Below are 19,137 nucleotides of genomic sequence, written 5' to 3'. Positions count from 1 at the left end.
TACAGCCCCATACCCTCCTAACCCTAACCCTCAAAACTAAATGCCCTTCCCCTTCCCCAACCCTTACTCTAACCATAACGTAAACCTAATTCATACATGAACCTTAAACCTATACTTCTCTAAACCCTTAAACAGTTCCTATAAAGGCCTGTCCCGAAGTGAGAAGCGGTCAAAATGTCCTCACTCCCAAGGTCTAAAACTCAAATCGGTTCTCACAAAAATAGTTGTACGAGTACACACGCACACACACACACACACACACACACACACACACACACACACTCTCATGCTCTCAAACTGCCCTCCCTCCCTTTAGAGAATTTGATCCCTGGAACTATTTGATATGGCACTGCACTGTAGTTATCTAATCATTGGGCTTTTTGTGTGTGTGTGTGTGTGTGTGTGTGTGTGTGTGTTGAGTGTGAGGCCCCACCGGTGGAAGCAGCAGCGCAGCTGGCTCTCGGGGAAGAGACCCCGCTCATTACAGAGACTTTTGAGGCTCAGAGGTGAGCGGCCTCATTTGGAGGTCAGAACCTGCGTCAGGGTTCAAGCTCAACCTAGTAAACCTGACTGCACCTCCTCCTCCTGCCTTTTACAATCCCTTCTGAGAGCTTTGGAACTTGCATCCAGTTTTAATTCAACACAAAAGTAAAAACAGTCAAAGTACAATTATCAAGTAAGCGTAACATGCATTCCACATTCCTTTTTCGAAAAAATATGTAAACATCAGTGTCTCCAAGCAAAAGAAGCAAAAGAATAAAGTTTCTCAAAATATATCCGGTAATACTGCCTTTACCATGGCATCTGTTATAGTGAGGTGCTCTGCATATGACAATCTATAGCGCAGTAAGAATGAAAGATGGTGTTCATTACATTGCTTCCAATATAACGCAATGTAGCAAACACCTAAAGGCTATGAGGTGTGTATACCAGGCTTCTCCCAGCCCAACAAATTACATATTGATTTGGAAAACAGCTCAATAGCCATTTGCAATCTTTCTGAATTTGAATGCAGATATGAAACGTGCTTAATCTGATAACGGCTTGTGTGCAAGACGGGAGCTTAACCTTCCGCCGCTCCCCGCTACCTGACGGTTTCATATTGTACCTTTAGCGCGTGGTATTGTTTTAATATACGGATCAAAACTGGTGAACGGATGGCCATTGATTTTACTGACTGTATGCCGGCCCCAATCCACCTTTTCTCCATTTTATGAAGAAATCCAGAAAGCTCAGAGACTAAAATACAAACAAAAACCTCTTTGTACACAAATCAAACATTGCACAGACACCCAATGTTTTATACCTTTGGCATATAGAATAATGGCATCTTGTATTAAAAAAGTATAGAATTAAATTCATTGTCATTGCTTATCAGTACACTGGAGAACATGTAAGGCACATAGGAGCTCATTTTGCTGTCATATAAGTTATACTTTAAACAAGACTAAATACCATTTGGCCCTTCAAATCTGTTGGCCGCGACAACTTTAGCCTAAACTAACACTGTAACTGAGTGTATAGCAGTCACATATGATGACTGCAAGACGTTTTCCGTTTGGTCGTCAAGGCAATGCTTACTGTAAGTGTCCAGATGTAACCTTGCCTGACGTTGATTAAGCCACTGTACCAGGCTCTAAAATGGCCTCAGTCAATGTGTGTGTGAGAGTATGTGAATAGGACTCCACTGTCTTGTAACAATAAGAATGACTGCATGTGTTGAGGGACAGTGTGTGTGTGTGTGTGTGTGTGTGTGTGTGTGTGTGTGTGTGTGCTCACACCACCCCTGCCTCATTTACATAGATCCAATCACACCTAGCCTGTGCCATACATTTGTACACAGGCAGGAGAGAGAGAGAGAGAGAGAGGGAGAGAGAGAGAGAGAGAGGGAGGGAGAGAGAGAGAAAAAAGAAAAGAAAAGCAAGCCTATACAGTACTCCATTCAGCGATATGAAAATGACAAAGTACATAATACATTCTAAATCGGCAATCCTACGGTGGATTTACGCCCTCTGTGGATGACTTCCTGTTTATTATCAGATGCTGGAGCATGTGATGCGTACAGTCAGCCAGCCCCGGCAGTCAGTGGTTCAGACCAAGTGCTTTGGCCTAGTGGGGAGCCGCGGGGCAGACAATGGCCGCACTGTGTGCCTGAAGTGCCTTTGGTGTCAATGACTCTGCCAGCAACTGAGACTGGCAGATCCAAAATGGCGGAGCGCACAGGAGCCCTGCTGGTGTGCTTGTCATGGTTTCAACTCTGGGGCAGTTTTGATCCGTTCTCATTCATTTTGGAGGCAGCTTTTCCTTCAGTGTCAGTTCATATCAGAAGTTTTTAAAACAGAGGAGAGAAAGCGCTGCAGACCCATTTGCTGGCAGTTTAACTTGGTTATAAGGGAATGGGAGAGAGACAGTTTTTTCCAGTAGAAGTTTGAATAGAGTTGAAGGGGGTCTCTCTCTTTTTTTTTGTTGTCTTGCTCCTCAAAGTCCAGTTTGTCCCGCCCAGAAGTGGAATAGAGATGATTGAACCGTCAAAATAAAGTAGTCCAAGGTCCAGTTTCTGATTGTGAAAAAGTTATTGGAAGATAAGAAGGAAGAGGGACATGAATAAATCAATGTATTTATTTATTTGAATTTTTGATACATTTTCAAAATCATAAGCCACCTTTAGGTAAACAATTGTGATTTATTTCACTTGTGAGGAGAGCAACAATTCAAAGATAGAAAGAAATGCATACTATAAAGAGAGTAACTTACTCTTATTGAGATGACAGTTACACAGCCGTAGAGGGAGACTGGTTCTGAGAAAAAAAAAACAATAGTCACATTTTTGATTCTGTGCTAAAGTGTGCTAGCGTGCCAATGCGTGTGCGCGGGGGTTGATCCTCCCCTCTGTTGTTGAATATGTGCATATCGCTGTCTGTGTGTTTGCCCTATCTGTTTGGGCTGCGTGTGTCCGTCTGTCTGTCAATCTGTTCCCGGCACAGTCTGTTTGCCAATCTGTCATTTTTCTGTTTGCTAGATAAGGAGATTGTGAGAGAGAGTGCGTGTGTTTGTCTACGGATGTGTGTGTGTGTGTGTGTGTGTGTGTGTGTGTGTGTGTGTGTGTGTGTGTGTGTGTGTGTGTGTGTGTGTGTGTGTACACAGAGGAAATTCATTTAAACCATGGAGATGGTATGCAGGTATTGCTGTTTCATTCCAACCAAGAAAATGCATATTCACTCTGCAGTCTTCACTTTTTACACAGTGGCAGGGAACATTTATGCTTAAGTTTTCCATCGTGCACACATAACTAAACACTCCTTTTTTCAAGTAGAATAAATAATACATGAAAAAATATTTAAAAAAAATTGATATCGCTAGAAACATTCCGGAACGCAAATATGCTTATGAATACACCCACCAGAAGAGCCATTCTTGAAGATCAGGCGACTTAAGGTTAATATTATAGAATGAAATCTAAGACATCTGGGGTTTAGAACCTTGTCCATATGGTTGCACCATCTGTAAGCTGCATTACTTTTCTCCCTCGTCACCTTAACACTGTGTCCGCTATCGTTTAGAGGCAAGACAATTCTTGAGAAAATACTCGCACAGGTTGAGATTTGCTAGGTGTATTTTCTTGGCCCCAATTAGATGGCAATTTTCACTCATTATAGCACAACAAAAGCTCGCTGATTCAAACCGAACTGAAACACAGACGTGTATTATGGACAAAACTGGGGCAGGACGCAGGATCAAAATCACGAAAATGTAAAATAACCTATTTCCATCGTGAATCCTGCCCTGCCCGGATCATGGCAACAAGTGACAGTTATTTTTAAGGACAAAAATAGTCCCAAGTTAAGTTTTGTTTACTCTCTGCCTGTGTTCAAACGTATCTTACTTCTCTCACTGCAACATAGCATATTCAACACGCGTCTTTTTAATCATGGCTGTGTACTTAATCCTCCCTCGCTCAGGCTGCTACGCTGTTTGCCTGAGAGCCACTGCATGCAGCTCTTTACTCCACTACACAACTCACCTGTACGCTCCAAATCTACATTCCCCTACAATGGAGGCTAGTACCATCACTAAACACTCCACGCTTTGCTGAGGTTAGTGTCAAATCAGAGCACTGGCACTGATGCCAATTATCAACACTGTACATATCCTACATAACAATATGACTGAGCGGATACTAGTAATAACCAGTTAAAGTTGGTTAAAGGTGGAGTCAGCAATTCTGGAGAATGCTTGTTGTTAAAATATTTTTTTTTTAATCAAAATCTGTGAATATCTCCTCACAATGTGTTCAGAAAAATCTGGTGTCAATACACAGCCTAGGGTCCGTAAACTGGAATGCAAACAATGGGGGGGGCCCACCGTAGCTATAGCAACATGCCTGTTAACAGAGCCTATAGGTTTTGTATTAACACTGGATAACAAACATTCTTCAGAATCACTGACTCCACCTTTAAGTCCCTGAGTTTCTTAAACATGGATTCTTGGAAAACCTTCTGTAACTGTAAGGGGAAAATCAGCCCTGTGGTTTCAGTGGGAAAGAAGGAGGGAGAGAAAATAAGGCTTCTCTCATCACTTTCACATTCCTAACATTTCATAATCTATATTTAAACACACGTGAAGTGTTGAGTCATTTGTACAACTTTCTTTTTTTTTTGTTTACGCTTTTCCACCCACTTTGGAATCATTGGCCCGTGTGTTACCGCGGGTTACGCTGTGTGAGCTCACCTGTGAGTGACTGGTTGATCCAGAGCTTCTCCTGGGGTCCCGTCCAGACGCCGGGGAGCCCCCCTCCTTCTGACTGCCCACGGAGGAGGAGTCAGAGCAGCTACTGTGCACTGAGAGAGAGAGAGAGAGAGGGAGAGAGAGGGGGAGGGAGGGAGAGAGAGAGAGAAAGAGGGGGGTTAGAGAGAGGGAGAGGGAGGGAGAGAGTGGGGGTGAGAGAGAGAGGGAGAGAGAGAGAGAGGGGGGAGAGAGAGAGAGAGAAAGAGGGGGGTTAGAGAGAGCGAGAGGGAGGGAGAGAGTGGGGGTGAGAGAGAGAGGGGGAGAGAGAGAGAGGGAGGGGGAGAGAGAGAGAGAGAGGGAGGGAGAGAAAAGGAGAGAGGGAGAGAGAGAGTATACTTTTAGCTTCAGTGCCCCTGACTCCTGGACCAATTTACAGCAATAAATGAAAAGAAATACCTTCATATCCTTTAACACATTTAGACACAGCATCTTAAATCTGCCAAACTCCACCTGTAACTGTCTGAATAAGGCTATATTGTACTTTAGCCCATTTCATCTTAATTGCAGCCATTCTACGTTGCTGTCTAAATGTTTCCCACAGTCTTCCATTGGTGTATTCACACTGTATATTGTGTATGTGTTGTTTTTTGCTTTGCACCTGTTTGACTCAACATCATTGTAAATGAGGATCGTCCGTCAATGATATCTTGAGTATGAATAAAGAATAAATGAAAATGATAGACGAGAAAGGTGGTTATAGGATTGAATAGCATCAAAATACAGTCAATCCATTAAGTTTATGTATTTGAAAAATGTATATGGCGCACTGTGATACCAGACATGTATGACAACAACTCACCCTCTTGAGTATTATTATTCGTCGAAGAATGTTTCTATATGTTTGTATCAAAATTATATTTTCACCTCTATGCCTTTTTTCAGCTATATGTTTAACCTTTAAACCCCTAATAAAAAGAGTTGTAATATATGCATATACTGTATATATATATTGCTCTCTTTTTTTGTTCCAGGTAGCTGCAGTTCTAATAATAACAACACTAATAATAGACAATAACATACTGCATTCAGATATGATTTGCATGTGCATGGTTTGTTAGCATTGTGCGTTTGTATATAATGATGAAAAGAAATAAAATCGCATCGTGAATTCCTCTCTTGGAATGAAAAATGGGGAGCGACAGGGTTTTGGGAGAGACAAAGAAAGAGAGAGGAGTCAGAGAGAGAGAGAGAGAGAGAGAGAGAGAGAGAGAGAGAGAGAAGGCATTTTTTTCCCTTCTTCTTCTTCTGCTTCTCATCCTGTTCAATGAATTTCTAACACTGTGCTCTGTCCCGGAGGACAATTCATGCATTGAACCCCTGAGCTGCTTCACTCAATGAGCCCCCTGGTGAGCGCTGTGTGCATTACACCGAGCCCTGAATGGGGAAATCAACTTTGGCTCCAGGGCTACGGCGGCCTTTGGAGACTGAGATGATGGTTCGGCCTGGAATCTGAGGAATCATATTTTCAAAATGTCTGTTTTTATTTTTGGGAGGGAAACAGCACTATTCTCTGATGTTGTGATGTGATTATATGGCACACTGTCCTTTCTCACTTGCCTGTGACAGTAGCCTTATACTGAGAGAGAGATATTAGCATTTTTGGGGTTGTTTTGTCATGAATTTTAATAGAATTGGCAGATTTTTCTAAATCAATTTTTGCTGCTTGAACATTGAATAGAGGTTTAACATGATTTTGTTTAGTGTAGCAAACCAGAACATACCTCAATATTTGTCTAGCTGTGTGGAGTCTGACTAATTAGGAATGCATAGAATGATAACAATACACGGTGATATTGTTATGATGGAAGCCACAAGTCTGGAGGTTGAGATTGGATTTGATCATAGCAGAAGTCAAATGTATTTTCCCTACAGTCAAAGTGCACATTTTTTCAGGCAGACAGCTCGTCAATGTTTCTCAGTGTGTGTGTTTGTGACAAAATATCAAAAAGTCAGAATAGCTCGGGGGCGCGAGATTGAAAAAAAAAAAAAAAAACATGTACCGCGTTATTACCTTGTCACATTGTGAGATACACCCAGGACCTGCTTTTGTTCCCCGTCTGTAAATCTCAGGGCCGAATCACGTTCAGCTCAGAGAGCCAAATGTGAACATTCCAGTAATCCAATCCGGTCACATAAAACCAATTGAAGCCAAAGGTTTAACCTGATACACAGTTTAGACCGTGCAATTCCCCTGTGAGCACGGTGCATCCAGTAGTAGCAACACACACACACACACACACACACACACACACACACACACACACACTATAGTGTTAGTGTAACAGATATATTCTCTTTGGAGCCTGCTGTATACCTCTGTCGTTGATGCTGTAAATGGAGTCCAGCTCTGAGCCTGGCGTTCCTGTCGCGTCCAGCAGCAGTTTACTGGAAACTCCCATACACAGCGACTCCTTCAGACACAATTCTGGCAAAAGAAGTGAAAAAGTTACGCACGATAGCTTTAAGGGAATAAGATCAGTGTAAGGGAAGAACTCGGTCAATCTGGGACGATACTCTTTGTTTATTGTGCAGGTTCACGGGAACAATGGAGTCTGAGCAAGTGCCTTAAATATGTCAGTCCCTTTTCTTCATACCAGCTGCTGCAGTGTTAGCATGTTATCCAGCGTGTTATTGCAATTTGACCCAACTCCCCCAAACAAATGAATGACAATCAAACAGCAGACTGAACTTGGAACTGGCATTTCTTAATGCATTCTTCTATTCATAGGCAAGGCATTGGCCATTCAGATGAAGTTACATGGAGAGGAATCAGGTTTCTCTTTAACCCAGCAAGAGGAAAGGAAAATCGTAAGTACGTCATCTGACTTTTTTTTTTCAATTCCCCCTGGATTTCTTCTGTCAAACAATTATTAAATAACATTTAAATTTTAAAAAGCATCCACGACTTGAACCACTAACCAAAATAAAAGCGTTTTGGGCCATCATTTCAGACTTCTGACCACATAATATTGTTCTAATTTTGGATTTAAAACATTGGAAAGTGACCCTTTAACTCTGCAGCGGACTGGCTACTTATTCTTGGTTTCTTTCTGCTTCACAGCTAGTGTATGTTTCGATTGACTCAAGTCAATGCAACAAAAATATAGAAAATCTTAGGAGCCAGGTCACTTATTAATGATTTTTGCTGCAATTGATTTGACAACCCTTTAAGAATTCAAGTTATTACAGCGAAAATGCAGCAGATATCTTCACTTTTCTTTATTCTGTGCATTCTTCTTCCTTGCCAAAAATCTGGGCACCTACATTACCCACAATGCAACTCAAACGGCGACAGTTGCAGCCTGCTGCGTTATGCTAATAGTGGCGGATGTATAGCCTCGGGCTGCTAGCCTCAAGCAGAGATGAGTAACAGCACTTTAGGCAGTTTATCAGAGTTAACACAGCTTCCATTGGAGCCACAAAAAGACTGCTTCATATATGCAGTATTTATGTTTTTTTTTAAATACTTTATTTTTAGATTTTTATTTTTAAAGGTCACAAACACAAACAAAAGACAAAACTAAATAAACAACTTACATGGCGTACTCTACTCAAAAGGCTTCTAAGACATTGTTTAAATCAAAAAGGTAAATATGAAGCAAAGACCAGATATTAAGTTTGACCAGAAATGTCCTTATAAGGGAGTCTTGTTTTGAGGCTTGTGAGGTCAAAGGTCAGACCGTGTACCTGTGTTGTTGATGGCGTGTGTCCACAGCAGTTGTGCGAGGTCGTGGGTCCAGGCCACCCTGCTCTCCTTGTCCTTGGCCTGCAGCGTGATGCAGTCTCTGGTCCTCGGAGCCTGACGCACCCACACCTCAAACTTCACGCCCTCCTCCCCCACGCTCTGAGTCAGACCCATCTCGCCCGTCTGCAGGGAGGAATGCATGGAAATGTTGGACAAAGACACACTAAAAGAAATAGAACTGAAATGTTGAGTGAAGCCGAAAAGTACATGTTAAAGTGGAGTAAGTTGATGGGAAAAAAACTAAAACATTTTTTACATTTTGGTGTTAAAGGTGGAGTCATTTCTTCTGGAGAATTCTTGTTTTTGAAATCACTTTGTCAAAATCAGTGAATATTTCCTCACGATCTGCTACCTGAACGTACTGTGTCTGGTATGTAAACAAAAGGTGGCCCTGCACGTTGTTATCAACATGCCTGTTTACAGAGCCTAGGCTGTGTATTAACACTGGTTTGTTTTTGCAACGCACACACAGTACTGACAGCGGATCATGAGGAGATCAAACATTCTCCAGAATCGCTGACTGAGAATGTAAGTAGATCCAGTTTGTCTTAATTTAATCTTAATTAGATACACAATACAAAAAGACAGTGTGTGTGTGTGTGTGTGTGTGTGTGTGTGTGTGTGTGTGTGTGTGTGTGTGTGTGTGTGTGTGTGTGTGTGTGTGTGTGTGTGTGTGTGTGTACCTTGATGCTGTGTTTGCAGCTGTAGACAGTGCGTCCCGGGCTGGGGCTCTTCTGTTTGGTGAAGATGAGAACGTGCTGGTAAAGGAAAATGTTCCTCACGCCCGCACGCTTCCTCCGCGCTCCCCCGCACACCGTCAGCTCGCCCTGCCGCACCAGCTCACCCCGCTCTGCCACAGGCATCTGAAAACACACACACAGTCAGTCACACACACACACTTCAGTACTCGTATATATCTTGGCCCGAGGAGCAAGCTCAGGGCCTTTATCTACAATAGATACCATCTTAATTTTCTATCTTAAAAGCCCATTAAGCCTTGACTTTTTAAAATCATCTCTTCGTTGCCAGTGGGTGGATATAAACCACTTGTTTCAAATCCAGTTTCACTTTGGAAAAATATCTTAATATATAACGAAAAGGGACATTCCTTTACTGGACCACAACACAAATGCATATACAAGCCTTCATGAGGTCACAGACGCATGTATGACATGATACGTTTGGACTTAATTTTTCTGATTCGGAGCAAAATCACAACTCCTTACTCCACATTTCAAAGGCTACAAAGCCTGAAACGCTGTGGTTTCTCAACTCAAAGCAATCAAGGACAAAGCAGCAGTGTTATTATTACTAGAGCGCCTTGGATGGTGACATATTAATAATGAATTCCCACTTCACAAGGATGCTTTTCTTTCTGTTGGATCGTTGCTGTAATTGGCCAAAAATGACTCATGTCTTTTGTCAAAATGGGGACTTCATTGTTCATGTCAATTACTGAGGGTTAGGGGGACTTTTTGATGTTGTTGCAACTCCTACCGTACTGACAAAAGGCAAATGTTACATAATTCTCCTTACAGATTCACACGCAAAAAAAAACAGAAAGAAACGTCTTCCTGCTCTGCTGATAAAATCAAATAAAAATCAAAGGATAGTTCATTTGCGAGCACAGAACTTTTTATTTTTAAACACATAGAGATGTGCGGGTCATGATATGAATGATGCTTCACCACACATTGTGGACGCCCACATGGATTGCACACCCACCCGCCTATGCACACACAAATCGCACACTCCTGCACTTTTACTTGGAGAGCTACTAAAGCGCAATTTGAAGTAGCTCAATGGGAGTGTTGTGCGCTGCCGAAATGTGTGTGTGTGTGTGTGTATTTTTGTGAGTGCGTGGGAGTTAAACATTTGTCATGACTAGCTCTGAATGACACCACTGTGTCAGAGAAGAACAATGTGAGCCAAGTGGATGTGGTGTTTTCTGACCTTTTTGGTTCAAGTTAAAGCTAGTTTTCATATATAAAGTGGTTTCCAAGTGGTCCGTTTGAGAAAACACCATCTTTTCTCTCACCTTTCCTTTTATTTCTATATGCTACATCTCTCTTTGTGTTCAGAGCAAAGATTAAAGACTGTTTGATTTGTTAAAAGTTCCGATTTGCATTGAAACAACAACAACAGCGTACTAAGGAGCATAGCGACAAACACCTATAGTTGTTTAGACCTTAGAACTTGTTCATTGTTGTTCACAGTAAACCTGGTCTTCGTGTGATGAAGCACACCTCATAACATCTTCCAGTTTTAGAAAACTATTTGAAAGACATGCAAATGAGCTTCTGTTTACGCGCACCAAAGGATTCTCTCTGAAGTCTATTTAAAACGTGGTTCACGTATAGCATTGGTCCTCTTTTTTCTATTCAAGAAATGCTTTAAAAATTCCCTTTTTCTTCTAAACTGTGAATAAGGAACTCTTGAGAAAAGATACACAGGCGATTAAACTATTCCATCTTCACCTGCTCTTCAAAAATGACGTTTTAATTTTATTTCCTTTACTAAGAAAACTAAGCAGGACCATAACTTGAGTCACAGTTGCAGAGTCACTATTTGTGGGACAGGCATTCTCACCGGACATCCGACGATGAGGTCACTGGCCCTGAGGTCGTCGCCATGGCGCTGGGCGTGTCTGAGGATGGAGAGGGCGGAGTCGGAGGCGGGGTTTATCCCTCCCAGCTCCTCCAGGGCCTCACAGTACTGCTCCAGCCTCACACAGGGGGCCTGCAGGCACTGAGGGAAAGACAGGGGGGACATGGGGGAGGCCAGGGGCAGCTTGGACTGTGTGTGGGAGAGGGAGACAGAGGGACAGAGAGACAGGCAGAGAGACAGAGAGAGAGAGAGAGGGGGAGAGAGAGGGGGAGAGAGAGAGAGCAAGAGAGAGTGCGAATCTATGGTCATGATCTGGATTTATTTACAGGAATACTTTGCACAAACTGAATAATTTTTTTAAGTACGTATTCAATAGTAAATTATTTTATTATGTCAAATATATGTTTTTGACATTGTGTCACTTTTCATTTTTGAATTAAATAGATGAAATAAAAACACACGAGAGAGAGAAATATTTAATTAGATTTTGGCTTATTAAATAACAAAAACTACTTTTTTAAGGTGGTGTCCAACCACGTTTTGGATGAATTTGGTGATGAAAAAATGGTGAACATCCATGTTTGCATGTTCTTTTCAAATCCATTTTTGGTGAAGAGCTCTTAAGCCTGATTTACGTGCGCAGAGCCTCCGCGGAGCCGCAGAGAGCCTGTGCGGTGGCCTCAGACCCCGCCGCGTACCAACTGAAAATTGTGACTACGCGCCAGATGCCGCAGACGCCGCAGAGGTTTGGTTGGGCATCAAAGCAAAAAGGAGGGTTTTCAACAGCACAGTAGCTCTTCCTCATTGTCATCAAACTCAAAATCTTCCAGTTTTCATTTGTTTAGCAACGGATTTCGCCGATAACATCAAAAGTGCAGTGTGCAATCTGCGACACGGGCGAAACTACTACCAACGGTTCATGAAAACGTTCGGTGTCCGCAGAGAACGCAGAGGCGCAAAGCCGCACAAGTATAAATCAGGCTTTAGGATTCTCCGGTCAAAACAACACAAATGCAGTGCCAACACAAGGACTTTTTCAATCTGTTTCTTCCTTTCAAGAAATCAAACTGTCCTTCTGGGTTCCCCATTGATGCAGGAAACCACATGAGCAAGGACGTAGCACACATGTGCTGCTCCTGCCATAACAATCATCACAGCCATCCAACTAAAACGATCGTCATTAAGCCTTGAACACCAGTTTAACCACCATCACCATCACATAACCATAAACCCTCCCCTTAGCCATGATACAGTGTTCTAAGCCTGTTTTAAACATGCTAGAGATTGTCACATGTACTCACACTGCCTCCTGGTGGCGATTCCATAGAACTGCTTATTTTATCAAATCCTTCACGACTTGAATGTAGCCCCAGAGATCTTAAGAAGAACTGTGATCTCTCCTTATAGGGCACTCTTCGCAATCCCACATGCCGATGCTGTCTGTGTATTAGTTTAAGTTAATTGTAGCTCGTGAGCTCAAATTACTTTCCAAGTAATCCGCCTTTAATTGGCTTTCCTGGTCTACATTAAACACGTAATTAGCTTTACTGTATACAGCTCGCTTTTTTTTAATTGCAGCCACTGTTGAATCAAACAACTTTAATTGGTTTGTGTTGGTGATGTGCTTGAGAATTACCCGTAACCATGTTCTCACATTGTGATTTAACTGATTTTTCTTAAAGGAAAATAACCGACTAAGACATCTATGACCCTGACACACTTATTGTGTGCATGGATTCACCAATGTGTGATCATCGGTGCAGAAAGTGGGGCGCTTTTCTTTAATTGAATGTATGTTTACTGACATGATTTGACATTAGGAAAGGCAATGTAGGACAAATACTGGTAAAACTACTCAACTGAAATCTCGACTTGATATTTTAAGATATCCGAGCAGCAGAAATATGTTTGGTCTTACCTTGAAGAAGTCTGCAGCCTGTGTGACCAGCGGAGAGTCCAGTTCTGGTTTAGTTCTGATGTAGTGGGAATACTGTAGAAACTGCTCCCGCTGTGTGGGAGAAAAATAACAAGAAGTCAGTTAACGTGGGGGAAGTTGATGTGTTGTAAAGACAAATATTATACCATCAATCCCACAATACATTAGTTTTTTTTTAAAAGATATTTTTGGGGCATTTTTATGCTTTATTGACAGTGCAGAGAGACAGAGGTGAAATGGGGCAGAGAGGGGAGTGATATGCAGAGAACGACCGCGGACGGGAATCGAACTCGGCCTGCTGCTGGGCCTGGCCCGGGGGGGGACGCCCTACCAACTGAGCTAAGGGCGCCCCCTGTTAACCCATTTAAACCATTTAAATGCAACGTGATTGCTGAAATACAGGTGTGGAAGGCAGTTTTCATTATTTTTCTTTCTTGTTTTGTTGAGAGTTAATGCTTTATAGTTAAGCTAATAGTCTAATCTTACAAATGGTTTTCATTGCATGTCTCCATCTGATATAGATGCTGAGAAATAAGGAATTTAGTAAACATTGACATTCTGTGTAGTTTTTCCTTAGGTTTAGGGAGGTTGTTGGAAAACTGTTTAGGTTTATTCTTCTTATGGACAGACTTAAGTCTTAATGGGTTAAAGAAACAACTGGTCAACTTCTACAGTGTATATCGTTTCTGACTTACACTCGGTTCAATTCTGGTCAATCTTAAATACATGATCTGTAATGTTTTTCAAGCAAAATGTCTGACACTACCTAGCACATAGTGATGCATTACTTTTTATAAGCACGATATGGCCTGCCATGTTAACGTGAATCCTTGAGATTCTTTAAAGGTTTGGACACATTTTTATCTTGGCGTTTTTCCAAGCAAAACCTCTTTTCTTGCCCAGAAGTGAATGTAAAAGGAAATCTTTTCCGACTTGACCTAAAAATGTCAGACGATTAGATTCCTACATGAATGATGCCTTCAATAAAGTACAATGAGGCCCTTTACAAAGTTATCACTATTTCATTGTGGAATTTCCAGTCCTAATACATGATCAGTCTTTTGAAAATAGCATTTTGAGCACAGGTTTTTATAGAGAATACAAAATAGGGAATACAAATAGTGAAAATAATACACATTTGCATCTCTTAAATCCACTCTGTACATAATCAGTTAGACATTACAAAACATTTCTGAAAAAAATGCAATACAAAACATTATTGTTTTATTGTTAGTAATCACCTGGCAAAGTTTCTAAATATCTAAAAGATAAAATCTTTACTCTATTCACCTGCAGTATCTCACCTTAAGGAACCTGTGACTACAGGTTTGTAAGTAGAAACTGCTTATTTGAGCGTTCTGAAGTGAGAAAGGCTGGGTACTTAAAATACTCTGTGGTCACAGGAGCCAAAACTACTAAATGGTTAATACAACATGAATGAGGCCCAGGTTGTAAAAACAAGTTATTTTTTCCCTTTAACCGCCCACCGTCCAGTCCAACATTCCTGGAACTTACGTATTTACTGAAGCAGTCCTGCTGCAGCAGGCTCTGCAGCAGAGCACCCTCCATGGCGGGGAGCAGGCTCTGGGAGTGGAAGGTGTTGAGGCTGGCCCAGTTAGGGAACAGGGCGTCTGCTTTGCCCCTGATGGAGGCCGGGGTGTCTGAGAGCTCCAGTAAAGGGAGGTACGTCTCCTCTACACCCTTTAAGACGGCCACATACTGCCTCTCTGAACTCAGCATCCTGCACCAGAGCAGGTACAGCTTACTGCAGGAGGGACAAAGAAGGAGAGCGGGAGATAGGATAAGATACGATATACTTTGTTGTCCAGTAATGGGACATTTTTCTTGGGCTCCAACTTAACTGCATTACAAAACACACTTGCCACAATGCACATTCACACATACTGTACATTATATGAATAATATTTTTGCACTTGCATTTAAAATCTTTAAGTCCCCATTTTGAGAGACAGTTAATTAAATACTAAAAGGTTTAAAAAAAAACTATTTCGAGTACTTCAAACACTTATAATAAAACCAAGGAATAGTAATCAAATCACAATATCATAATGAATATTAAAATAAAAATAATACGACTAGACTTCTAAAACACAGGTATTATGGTCCAACTAGATGAGGTGATGGATGAGAACATTTGCTGGAGAGGAACAAACATGGGAGAAAGAGGAGAAAGAGCAAGTAGGAGAGAAGAGAGCAGTAAGCAATGGACAGAGATCAAACAGTGAGTACTGATAAAATGATGTGAGATTGCCTCGTTCACTGATAAAAATCATTTTGAAGTCTGACAGAGGCTTCAGTTGTACTTAAAATTATCTCAAAAGAGGATGAATCACTTCTCCCTTTTCATCTCAGCCTGGCCTCTCCATAATCAAATTTATAATGTTGGTCTCGATTTGGAGATCTCGGGCAACTCTGGGCACTTATTTTCCCAGACAGAAAAAAACATACAAGAGGGACTTTCTGTTAAAAAAAAATTACACAAACGCACCTCTGAGCAGTTGAACCGGCCCGGTCCGTCCCCGTCTCCCTCTCCGTCCTCCCCAGTAAGACGTGTTGCCGTGTCAGCCCGGTGTGGTCCACCACCTCCTTGCTGCTGACTTCCACCCCTCGAATGAGCACCCCACTTCCCCCTCCTCCTCCTCCACTGCCCCATCCTGGGATAGCCGCGGCCATGCTCGTAGTGATAACTGGGTCGGCTACAGCCCGTCTCCCAAGCCAGGACATGGGGGAGTTGCGACTCGGTCCCCCCACAGGAGAGTCCGCTTTGGGGGTGGCCGTGCCTCTGCGGGGCGCCAGCAGAGCCTGGAGGTCAAAGCTTGGGTGACGCTTCCTGGGTGGCTTGGGAGGTAGCGGGGCGTCAGTGGGCTGTAAGGCAAAGGACATGGTTATAAACATACCAATAGCAATAGAAAGGTATAAGTAAAAGTAGCTACATTGAGCTTTAAGTTTATGTTGATTTAAGTGCCCTGTTTGGACAAAAGCGGTAGTTTTTTGCATTTGCACTTGTTTAGGAAGCGAGTGAAAGAGAGATGGCAGGATGCATCACTGTGAGGTAAGGGGTTTTATATGTGACTATGTCAGATTAATTATGGTAATATGACGAGTGTGAAGCAAAGTAAACTTTGATTCAGTACCATTCGGGAAACACAGGATGTTTGGTAAATTGGACTCAAGCAAAGGCATTATATAGAAATAGCGTTGTTTTCGCTGATGGTCTAAACATGTAAAATGTACTGAAGTGCAGCATTGCCCGCAATGACCTTATACATCCACAAATATTTTAGGGATGGCACACTCCATATAAAGTATGGCAAAATCCTGAATGGTTGACAAATTTCGTCTCACGGTCTTGGACGTCTACCAGTCCCATGAGAAAGGATTATGTTGTTCTGCCTATAAGAAGATAAGTTGGCCTGTAAACCAATGTCCAGAAAAGGGCTAAATAGTGTAAATCCCCTTTGAGAATTGTAATAGTCCCACGGAGGTCTAAATCTAGATCCTTAATATCCACTTACAATTTTTCACTGAAAAAAAACACACAAAAATATCTTTAAAAACAAAAACAAAAATGGAGGACAAACTCACAATCTTCTTTGCTGGATTGAGCAGATTCTGCAGGAACTTCCCTCCTCCTGCTCCACCTGCCACTCCTCCGCTCCCTCCCGCTGTTCCCTCCTTCTTATTCCCTTTCTCGTCTCCTATCCTCAACGTGCTGCATGTCTGCGGTCTGAACAGCGATGCCAGGGAGCCCCAGGACTGCAGCCCTCCCTCCCCTCCTCCGGCCCCCAGCCCCCAGTCCCCCTCTCCCTCTGGGCCCATCAGGTCCCACAGGCTGCTGGCCGAGGGCGTCTTGGGCTTTCCCCCCTGGCCCTGGTTCTGTCCCCTGTCTGGCTGGAGGAACCGTGGTTTGACCTGCGCTACGGTCCGCTGGTAGCGCTCCACAGTATGGGTCCACAGGTCCAAGAGAGCCCCCCCTCCCAGCTCTATTGCTAGGGAACGGGCGTCTTGGAAACGGGATGGGGGGATGGGAGGGAGGGAGGAGAGAGGGCAGGCGGAGGAAGAGGAGGAGGAGGTGGAGGAGGAAGTGGAGAAGACGGCGTCGCACCACTGGGTGGCCTGCAGAAAGGAAAGAGAAGATGAGTGGTGTTTGACCTTAGGAAGATTTAAAGCTGTCAATGTGACTTTATAACTTCCTGTGTGAGTAACAGATGGGTTTCCTCTCGTCCCCTAAGTAACTTTGAGAGACTTGGCTCAGAATTACCAACACGAACAACCAGGTCAACGATAAGGAGAGTGCATAAAACAATGTGTCACTCTCCCCAACAGAGCTGATAACCAATAATGATTTTCAAACTCTCTCCCATCTGACAAAACATTGGTTGTTAACAGCAAACCTGCACAAAATCTTGGAGCGCAAGTGGGGTAGGTGTTTATTAAAAAACAAAAATATATGCAATGTAGTGCTTTTTGTAATATTTGTAATGTTTTATTCTATATATCTTTGTTTCTTGTCTATTTTTGTACTAATATATTGTATTCTTCTTGCCTTCTCAGGGACTACAGCTGGAAAATAGCAATTTGCTAAAACCCAGTACAATACATCTCTCCTTGCCTTAAACAAGGTTAATGTCTATTTTGATATATATATATATTTTTTTAACATTGCATTTAGATTGCATTCCATTACCTCTGTCAGTGTGGACAGCAGCCTCTGTGTGTTGTCTAATGTGGTCCAGCAGTCAGACAGACAGTGGGACATGTCTCTCAGCTTCTCCCTGACTGGAGGGATTTGGATCTGGACCTTCCTCAGGCCGACCCAGTCCAGCTCACACCAGTTCTCCAGACCACTGAGCACCGACAGAGTCTCACTGTGTAGATCCTATGGGATTGAATGGGATCAAATGTGAAGTATATGCTATGGGAAAAAATAAACCCCTTAAGTGTTAACTACAAGTGACACTCTGAAAATCATGACTAGAATAATGGTTAGTGCCTCTGCTGGGGACATGCTGACAGACACGACCTCTACATTAGTCTATATCCACAAGAATAAGACAAATATACCATTAACGGCAAAGTGCCATCAAAAACACATCTGTCCACATTTCAAATCTTTAAGTCTGTCAGTTAGTCATTCAGAGTGGGGATGTATAGCTCAGGGGTCTTCCGGGGCTAATGGGATTTATAATGGTTGAGATGGGAAGACATTCATATTGTTTAAGTGGATGACATGGGAGCGCATCTACTGTATATACTGAGAAAAGAAACTTCACATAAGGCATCTGAAAAAAAATGTTAACTGAAAAAGCTAGCCTAAGAACCCACACACAAATACAAACAAAAACCTAAAAATATATTGTTTGCTTTATATTTACAGTTTTTGTGGCCTTTCACAAACACAAATTTCTCACAGGCCAAAGATCCTTTTCTGGTTAAATGTGTCTAGGTGTCTTTCTTGATGCTACCACCGGATGGCGCCAAAGTATGGATTATTTTAGTTCCGCATAAAGGTGCTTGAGTCTTAAGAATCATGTTGTCATCATGAGCGAAGTTCATTAACAATAGAGTATATTGTTATATTGTTACATGGAAATTAGGCACATGTGTTGATTTTAAACGGGTATCGTACACTCACATTGGCCGTTTCTTTGAATGTCTTGAACTTCTGCTGTTTGAGTGAGAGTCTGCTGAGGGACAAAGGAGGGTCCTTGTAGCCTTCCAGCTGGGACTGGACTTGCTCAATCTCCTTATCGCACTGTGGGGTTGATGAGACAGAGGCAGAGGAGGGTGGTGTGAGAAGAAGATCCAGCATTGTAGTGGACACTGTATTATCTGTTTTGTTGTGGTGTGTTTTTGTGAGTAAGACATCATGGGAGTAGGGTGGGAAAAAGCAGTTGACATGGCAATCAGTAAACACCAGCATGTTAGGGAGTTTCCATCCAATCTCTGTTGGGAGCCGTGGAGAGGAGTGAAGAGGACGGATAGAGCCAAAGCAGGGAAAATGTTTTACATACAGTGCAAAACTGGACTGTGAAAAGTTGTT

The 19,137-nt window shown here is 42.4% G+C and overlaps 1 protein-coding gene across 1 annotated transcript in view; it reads right to left on the bottom strand.

Moving 5' to 3' along the window:
* Positions 1 to 618: 618 nt before the first annotated feature.
* arhgef40 (Rho guanine nucleotide exchange factor (GEF) 40) overlaps positions 619 to 19,137 on the bottom strand; it is a 38,877-nt gene continuing 20,358 nt past the window's right edge. The window contains exons 15-27 of the mRNA XM_080051926.1: positions 18,730 to 18,849; positions 17,782 to 17,973; positions 16,680 to 17,210; positions 15,583 to 15,959; positions 14,589 to 14,838; positions 13,056 to 13,145; positions 11,120 to 11,326; positions 9,214 to 9,393; positions 8,473 to 8,653; positions 7,100 to 7,210; positions 4,729 to 4,838; positions 2,755 to 2,798; positions 619 to 2,557 (exon numbers count right to left, since the gene is read on the bottom strand). Coding sequence (XP_079908052.1) covers positions 2,772 to 2,798; positions 4,729 to 4,838; positions 7,100 to 7,210; positions 8,473 to 8,653; positions 9,214 to 9,393; positions 11,120 to 11,326; positions 13,056 to 13,145; positions 14,589 to 14,838; positions 15,583 to 15,959; positions 16,680 to 17,210; positions 17,782 to 17,973; positions 18,730 to 18,849 — 2,376 coding nt within the window. The 3' untranslated portion in view covers positions 619 to 2,557; positions 2,755 to 2,771. The remainder of the gene's footprint in view (positions 2,558 to 2,754; positions 2,799 to 4,728; positions 4,839 to 7,099; positions 7,211 to 8,472; positions 8,654 to 9,213; positions 9,394 to 11,119; positions 11,327 to 13,055; positions 13,146 to 14,588; positions 14,839 to 15,582; positions 15,960 to 16,679; positions 17,211 to 17,781; positions 17,974 to 18,729; positions 18,850 to 19,137) is intronic.

The sequence above is a fragment of the Ammodytes marinus genome (assembly GCF_949987685.1).
Source record: "Ammodytes marinus genome assembly, chromosome: 23".
Classification (NCBI taxonomy): Eukaryota; Metazoa; Chordata; class Actinopteri; order Uranoscopiformes; family Ammodytidae; genus Ammodytes; species Ammodytes marinus.
This window is presented reverse-complemented; position numbering and strand designations above follow the sequence as displayed.